Source organism: Corvus brachyrhynchos, unplaced genomic scaffold (genome assembly GCF_000691975.1).
Source record: "Corvus brachyrhynchos isolate BGI_N302 unplaced genomic scaffold, ASM69197v1 scaffold21, whole genome shotgun sequence".
Classification (NCBI taxonomy): Eukaryota; Metazoa; Chordata; class Aves; order Passeriformes; family Corvidae; genus Corvus; species Corvus brachyrhynchos.
Genome location: NW_008236924.1, coordinates 7,354,789 through 7,363,532, shown reverse-complemented (window position 1 = coordinate 7,363,532; position 8,744 = coordinate 7,354,789). Strand labels below are relative to the sequence as shown.

At 43.3% G+C, this 8,744-nt stretch overlaps 1 protein-coding gene across 1 annotated transcript in view; it reads right to left on the bottom strand.

The window, feature by feature from the left end:
- RBM27 (RNA binding motif protein 27) overlaps positions 1-8,738 on the bottom strand; it is a 20,637-nt gene extending 11,899 nt beyond the window's left edge. The window contains 9 exon segments of the mRNA XM_017728258.1: positions 1,093-1,150; positions 1,152-1,216; positions 1,781-2,044; positions 2,347-2,430; positions 2,845-3,035; positions 3,607-3,713; positions 5,485-5,609; positions 6,410-6,528; positions 8,431-8,738. Coding sequence (XP_017583747.1) covers positions 1,093-1,150; positions 1,152-1,216; positions 1,781-2,044; positions 2,347-2,430; positions 2,845-3,035; positions 3,607-3,713; positions 5,485-5,609; positions 6,410-6,528; positions 8,431-8,516 — 1,099 coding nt within the window. The 5' untranslated portion in view covers positions 8,517-8,738.
- Between the last annotated feature and the right edge of the window lie 6 nt (positions 8,739-8,744).

Genomic DNA, 8,744 nt, shown 5'->3' with positions numbered 1-8,744 from the left:
GGATCATACTCGGCAAGGAAACTTCATCTACTACTAAAGGATCATTTCCGTGATCAAACTGGCAGAGATCACCAAGGACACAATAGCCTCGCTCTGCAAAACAGGACATTTCATGTTGTGTTAGAAAACAAACCCAGTAGAGTTCTCAGTGATTTGTAACATTGTAGGTTTTCATAGAATTTCTTACTAAAGAAAACATGAATCCACTGATATGTTATTACACTGTAAGGTAAGGTTTCACAAAACAATTCAAATCAGAACAATCTTTCATAAAAGCATACAAACTTGCATGCGTTCATCATAAAAGCTGTGGAAAACACAGTCAGAAGCACTGTGGTTTATTTTAAACACAAACACACACAAATTCCCAGACAAGGAATTTCTCTAGTTGGCTGTGCTTCGGTTTCCCCATAGACCATAGAGACGTTCCTACAGACTGTATGACCAAAAAGGACCCTGAGTGACACTACACAGCCCATCCTGAGCACTGTCTGTTCTCTCACAGCAAGTCAGTTCCACCTGCTGAAGGGCTTGCGCAAACTTTAGGGTTAATCCTCCATCAAATTATCCCTCCTCCCAAAATTGCTGATATTGGACACAATTATGACAGCATGTATTCTGTCCCAGGAATAGACACCACTGAAACAGAGAAAGCATGTCCCTAATATGCTATTTCATAGTGTTTATAAGATGCAGTAAGATAACACAAAAGGCTCAATATTTCAGATCACTGCCGAGCTAAAAAAGGTCTTAAATGTGTCAATAATGTATTGCTTTCTAGTGGCAGATAATGTAGCACCAACACTGGAGCTTTATTAGAATCTCTAGGAGACTGAATCTCAACATTTTTTGCATTATAAAAAAAAAAAGGCTAGTAAGCGTCAGTAACCAATCCAATCACTACCAACTACCACTGACATGAGCTGAAAGATCCCCAACTCCACCCCCTGCCCCATTCAATTCAGTTTGGAAGGCTAGGAACATCACGGTCTACCAGCTGAACTTTCAGAATTCTTCTGGCACTATTTTGACCAGCGCACGGCTAGCAAAGAAACCACAACCCAGCCCCACGGCGGCGGTGCTGTGACTCACGCGGGACAGGCAGCACGACGGGCGGCGGGGGCTGCGGGTGCGGCTGCGGCACCGGCAGCCTCTACTAAAGGATCATTTCCGTGATCAAACTGGCAGAGATCACCAAGGACACAATAGCCTCGCTCTGCAAAACAGGACATTTCATGTTGTGTTAGAAAACAAACCCAGTAGAGTTCTCAGTGATTTGTAACATTGTAGGTTTTCATAGAATTTCTTACTAAAGAAAACATGAATCCACTGATATGTTATTACACTGTAAGGTAAGGTTTCACAAAACAATTCAAATCAGAACAATCTTTCATAAAAGCATACAAACTTGCATGCGTTCATCATAAAAGCTGTGGAAAACACAGTCAGAAGCACTGTGGTTTATTTTAAACACAAACACACACACACTGCAATCTGCACCAGGACTGCCAGTGGTTTGAGGTATTTGTCTTGCACATAGAGAACTGTGAAAAAACTCCGTATGTTCTTATCCAGCAATTGTCACAGCATAAGCAAACTGCTTCAGTAAGACTAGTTATTTCTTCAGTACAACAAAGGTCATCTCTGCATCTATTACATACAAGGGACACATCACATGCCACTGCAGTGTGACTTGCTGCTCACATTGAGTGAATACCTGAAAAACAAGTCACAGAAACATTGAAATAAGGCATGAAACTGAAAACTAAGGAACAGTTACCATCATAATCTTGACATCTTCTTTTAGGAGGAGGGTTTCTGCCAAATGAACTGGGATTGTTGTGATTGTTGAAGAAATTTGACCAGCTCTCTGTGGTGCTTTCAAGGTGGTGTGCAGGTGCAACTACAGTTACAGCATTGGGAATAGCTTGTGCGGAGGAATACTGTTCAGAGGATTTACTGGGAGATGCAGACACCGGATTATATGAGCCTTCGACATCATTTTTTTCACTCTTGTATTTTGATCTCTCTCTCTCTCGGTGCTCTGTTTAAAAAAAATAAAGTTGAGTAAAGTCTTCATGCTTTGCTCTGTACATCAGAGCCATGAGCAAGAGATAACGCATTTCCTGAAATACTCAGCATTCTGCACATTAAACTGTTCTTGAAGGAGCTCAGTCTTACCAATGGAGTAATAACTAAATATAATGCAAACAGGGGTTTAACTTCAGAAATATCAAAGTTTTCTCTGCAAAATGCACATTCATTCCCCTACTACTCATTTCATTCTGGTTTACAGCTTTCTTTTAAAGGAGAAAGAAGGGCAAAAGCCTGAAACAACAAACCTACCTCTGCCCTTAACTAACGCGGTCTCAAGGTGCGTGGAATGCTGTAATCTGTGCCACTTACTTTTCCGACAGACCTGAACTAGCCCTAAAAGAACAATCATATGGTAACCACCTGCAACTGCAAAGAAGCCTTCTCTAAAAAATACACAGTAACAAAATGAAAGAGGGAAACACTGCCTTGCAGAAAGCTCAATCCTTAGGAGGAAAAAAGAAAAAAATCAACAGCTTTGTCAGAATACACAGTACAATAATACGACCTACTGATACCCACAGGTATACGCCTGTGGATAAATTAAGAGGAAAAAAGAAGAAAACAAACCCCTTAATTGTTCTACTCTGAAGAACAGCATCTTAATTAATAATTTCAAGAGCACAAAGCTATCAAAATTTGCTCCAACTTCTCAAGAGCATCTCCTGCCTGCTAGACCATACAGAATGTAGAAGTCACACCTGTCACTGCAAGAGGATGTTCTCCTGAATCAGCACCCTGGGTACTCACCGCTCCTGCTGCCATCCCGGTCTTTGCTCCGGCCCCTGCTGCGGCTGCGACTCCGACTTAACCCTCTGCTTTTGCTCCGGCTTTTACTCCTGCCGCGGCGCCAGCCAGACTTCTCCCTGTACAAGTCACTCCTATCATAGTACCTGTCATAGTCCCTCCATTTCCCATCATCCCGCTTTTTCTCTCTGGTTCTAGAAAAGACAGATGTAGACCATGCTAGTGAAAAGAGCAACAGAATTAAAAAACAAGTTTGCAACACAGAAAGATACTGTTCATCCTTCCCATCCATTTGGGCAGTTAAACACTCCAGTCAGAATTTCACAAATTACATAAACAAGTACAGACTCTTAAAGCTGAATCACTGGTCTGTAGAAAGCAGGAGCAGGAATTGGCAAGGTGAGACAGTTATGATGCTCAAACCAGAACAGCCTTTAAAAGTGATGCTGACATGATGTGAACAACTGCCCCCAGACCCTCCAGCCCCCAACAATGTTCTTCATTTATGTAACAAGGGAAACAGTGGAACGGATGACATTCCTAGGAATTGTAATTTGAAGAATAGTATCATTTTTTTGTAAGAGATCAACTTCTTGTGGAGACTTCTCATGCACATGATCAGCAGACACTCAACGTTATCACAGACAAAGGAAGTAGAAAATCCCTATTTTTCATTAAAAACCACTACCTACAAGGTAAAAAGTCACAGCCAAAGATTGACAGCAAACACAGAAGAATATTTTAATATTGTGGCTCAAAGCTAACCTTTGCTCACTGGAATCTGCACGGCTCCTCTGGGGACTGGAATACTTCTTCTTCCTGCTCTCCCGCTCTTCTTCAACAGACTCTTGAAAACTCTGTTTAACACACAACTACCAAACAAGGACGAGTATCACTTTTTTTAATGAAGAAAATGACACCAAAACATAGTTCACGTTACAGACAAGACTCCATATAAAACAATACTCAAGTATTACTTGCCCAGAGTACTGAAGCACTACAAGTAATCAAGCACAAGAGTCTGTTGAAGGGTTTTGGTCTCAAACTTTCTTTTTTATTCTGCAGAAGAGATGCCCCCAAATAAAACTACTTTGATGTTTTGTTTCTAAACATGATTCATGAAAGACAAGATTTCTCTCCACTCTACTCCCTTGTTTAGTACAAGCAATTCTACAAGTGAGGTATTTATCAAACCTTTAAACAGAAAGTCTGGAGTCACCTCTCCAGGTAGGGAAGTCACTAGCTGATATTTTAAATAACTGCTTTAAGGCAAAAACCTGCTCTCATGGTGGAACTGGTCACACTTCTTGCTGGCCTCCACCACAGCAGGTTCAGAAGTCTGTCAGCTGTACCACTACTGCAAACCACTGACCCATTCTGCACTTCTGCCATTGCACACTGCTTACAAGTTACTGTAAGTTACTGTTAAATTTTGGTGTAAAAAGTTTACACGCACTAATCTTTAAAAGACTTTTTTTTCCAATTGAAACAAAAAGGAAGGCTTCCTACATCCTTGTAACAGCATTATCGGGCGAGAACTGGTAGAAATACTCAAGACTTGGCTTGACAGGGCTCTGGACAGCTCCACCTGCAGCCCTGCTCCTAGCACAAGGTACCTGGGGTCCCCTCCAGCCCTGACCTCACTGTGATTCTACATGTGGTTTATTTCGTGGCCTCCATGTGCAGGAATCACACCATACACTGAGCTTTATCAAAATAACTAATTAATGTCCTGATTCTGTAACGTTGTCCCATAAAGCTGTCCTAGATATCTTCTTTTGCTTATTGCCACTCCCCTCCAGCCCCCCAAACCTCCTCCTTTGCCCCCACTAGAGCACTGGTTAAGTCAACTGACAGTAAAGGACTTTCTATAAACTGTGACAGTACTTTGAGAATGGAGGGGAAAGCTCTTACAGTGAAAGTCTTGCATAGTGGCAAATTATGAACTCGCATAAGCAAAGCTACTTCCATAAACTGTCATAACTCTGTGTCACATCCTCAGATAAAAAAGGACATCAGAAAAGAGGAAAAAAAGTAAAAAGCAACTTTAATTTAAATCAATTGACAAATCACATTCTGGTAAATAAGGACCTGCATTTGTTTGGGTTGACCTGGGTTTGGCTGACTGACAATTTCTGTAATTATTTGTCACCTTCTCTTGAAAACTTGATTGCTTTCAATTTTGCCAACAGAACTTAAAATCAAGGTAAAAGAGAAAACTGCTGGCAACCAAATTTTACCTGACTTTCCAAAGTAATTATTCCAATACAGAGGCCGACATACTTCACTGATCTTAAGCATCACAAAAAACATTTTAAGGAATTTTCATTCCTCACAGAATATACAAAGTTGGAAATGTTTTGGAATGGTTTTGCTGCTTCTCCCTTTCAAACCCTTTTAAGTAATTATCCACTGCTATTGCCAGAGCTGTGAATAGGATTTCTGAGTGCTTGATCAAAGGTAGACTATGAAAAGGGATGTAAAATGTTCTTGTCTGAATCATCGCCTTCCATGGCTCTTCGGACACACAGAGATCGTGGAGATCATTAGTCACAATAGAATATATTTTTCTTTCACATTTTGCCTCACAAATGCAGGAGAGCTAATTTGAAAATAAAAGGCAGGCAGAATAAATAACATTACCTCCTCCTTGACTTCCTCTTTCTCTTGCCCTGCAGCCTTCGCCTCTGCCTTTGTGGGCTCAGCAGAAGGAAGGTAACTCTTGGTGTACAAACTTTCAAAAAGTTTATCTACAAACCCTGAAGTTTCTGAGGATACAGAACACAAGAAAATACTGTTACATACGCATTTAAATGCTCGGTTACATTTACCAAAGAAGACCCTGACAACAGTTGGCCAGGTGGGCTGCTTGCAGCAGCAGCACCTCAGACTAATGAGCATTAGCTCCACTGAAGGAGCTGGAATTTGTGGCACTTGAGGCTGTTCATCTACAGAAAGAAATTCCTCAGCTGTATCAAAGACAGCAACGGAGAGTTCTGTTTTAAGGGGCAAGCATAACTGGAGCCTGTGATCGAGGAGCAAGTCCACAGTTATCCACAAGTTCCATCAGCTACACTCAGCAGCCTCTTTAGGGCAATTTTTATGAGCATAAATAATTCTCAACACCCCCATCAGCAGTTCAACGTCGTAAGAAATGCACAATAACCATCCCAGTGAGTGTCAGACTTTCAGATGTTTAAATCCTTGACTATGAAGCAAATTGCCACATGTGAAGCTTCCCAGCAACCTGAAGGATTAACGTGGACCAGGTTTTCAGAAGTTACCAAACACCTGTCAGAGAAGCTTCTGGCTACACCACTGACACTTCAAATTAAGTTGCTTTTATTTAAGAGCATTTCCTCCCACCCACTGTGAAAAGTCCAAGTAACACAACTTCATCTTACAATTACTATTTTTTTTAATCACAAGATCTTTATTCCTTCAAACTCTGTAGGAAATATTAATAGATACCAAGAAACATTTTGAAGGCAGTAATGGTGCATCACCCTCCCTCCTCCCACAAAGAGCCAAAGCCCCCAGACAGCCGTGGCTGTGCAGAGCACCACACCTTTCTGCAGAAACACATCCAGCTGGTCAGCACAGAAAGCCTTCAGCTCCTTCTCAGGCTTGTCTTTCTTGACTAACGCCACAACATAGTTGGCCAAGGCTGAGGGGTCTGCGTCACATCTAGTGAGAGAGAGAACTGTGCTTGGCTGCTGCAGGATGCCGACCCCGGCGGGCAGTCACTGGAGAGCCCCCAGGAGCTCCTGCAACACCCCTGGGCTGCTGGGCTCACACCCAGCACCAGCACAGCTGCACTGGGGCCATGGAGCCAGCGAAGGGCATTTTGCAACCACAGCCCAGTATTTTAGTTGCCTTGTGACCCCCGCAACCCCACCTGACAAAAGTGCCACTTCTCTGCTCTTCCTGAGCTCTGCTGAGGGAAAACCACCTTTCTTTCCGCCCCTTCTGCTCAACCTCCGCCCAGCCCAGCAACCACACCTCAAATGGCTCTACAGGCACAGCAGAGCATGGACCAGGGAAGGCACTGCACAAGGACTGTGAAGGATTAAACTGCATTTAAAAATTAAAACTTGTTATAAAGTAGTTCAGAAAATGCCACAGAGGTCCATTTTCAATACACACACAGACACGTTCTGCACAGCTTCAGTGACTGTCCTGGTGTGCTGGGGATTCCTCATCAAGAATACTTCCATGCCATATTCTACAGTAACCTTTTAACGCTGGTAAAACACCCAAAGGGGAGCAGTTACTGACCCAGGTTCTCTCTCCACACTCCCTCGCCCTTGTCTGGCTCCACAAAGACTAAAGATACCAACTCTGTGCGGTGATACTTCATCACTAATCTTTAAATTGGATATTGCTTTAGATTCCATTATTCAGCTACTAGAAACACTCCAGGTATGAAATAGAGCAACAGTGTGATTAAGCAGCGGCTCCTGGTTTGGTGTCTCAGAGGGTACAGACACCAGATATCAGCTGGGGGGCAGAAACCTAAAATACTTGGAAGGGTTTTTTTTTTAAATTAACATTTAGAGAGGGGATTGTGTATTTTCTGAGAACAGTAACTCTAGAAATAGAAAGAAAAATTACTAAGTACATATACCTCAAAATAATCTCAAGTAAGAAAAAGATGCAGAAAGCAAGCAAAAGGCAAAAAAGCCAAGCAGAGGGCAACTGGTGACAGAAATAAAAATCCTCAATGAGTAGCAATCAAGCAGCAATCTATTCCCATATAGCCTGCAACAACATCTAACCTCCACTGAAAGCCAGGCTAAATGAAGCAATTAAGAACAAAGAAACCACAAATTGACAGATTTTACAATTCTTACACATACAGAGAAATAACCTGTATGTGATGCATTCACTGTGTGTGATGTACTGGGGCCCTCACCTACTGACTGTAGGTCTTCAATTTTAAATAGAGGAGACCATCCCTCACTTCACAACCATTACCTTTCCTTCCTCCATATGTTAGTCCCTCCCAAGCACCCCACCCCATCCCACCATGCAGTGCAGGAGCACACAAGGTGAGTGCACTCCTCCAGGTAAGCCAGTCTGTATTGTCACTCTAGTGTCACTACAGAGTCCCTGACTGTTGGGGCCCAGTGGCCAACTCCTTGATTCTCTGCCTCACATTCCACAGTGCAGCTCAAATGCCCATGGAACGCTGGGAGCTGGCAGGGAAAGTGCAAGAGCAGGAGGCATTCTCCAGTCTAGAGACCTTCAGCAGGGTTTGACCAAAAACCAGAGAAACCCATTACTGTAACAAGAGAAAAAGAAAGCTGTGAAGAACTTTCAAAAGCCTAATACTTAACGATGGCAACTGAGCAGACCTAAGGCCTATTTAAAACACTTCCCACAGGCCTCAGCTGTACTTTGTGGGAGACCTAAGCCTGGCCAGGCACTGACAAGCAGCTTCTCCTGATAGACCCACTGACCCATTGCTGTGCCTGCACCACCAGCACCAGATGTGTTAAGGCACCACAGAGCTTGGGACGAACACAAATCCAGCACCACTTTGCAGCCAGGACAAATTATTAGAACCCATAAAATGCATGACATGACCTGGATCCATGCTGACTCCATCCCAGTCCCACTCCCACTGCGGGCAGCAGCAGGATGTAAATGCAGAGTTTCCACAGTTTTAACATTATTCCTGGTTTTGTCAGCACCTGCAGCAGCCCTTGGCTCTTCTCCGAGATGACAGAGCTGGGACTGAAGTCGACAGCACAGCCGGGGCAGCAGTTGGGAGCATACAGAATCACAGAGGTTGGAAAAGAGCTCCCAGCCCATCGAATCCAAGCTATGCCTCATCCCCACCTTGTCCCCAGCCCAGAGCCCTGAGTGCCACCTCCAGCCCTTCCTTGGGCACCTCCAGG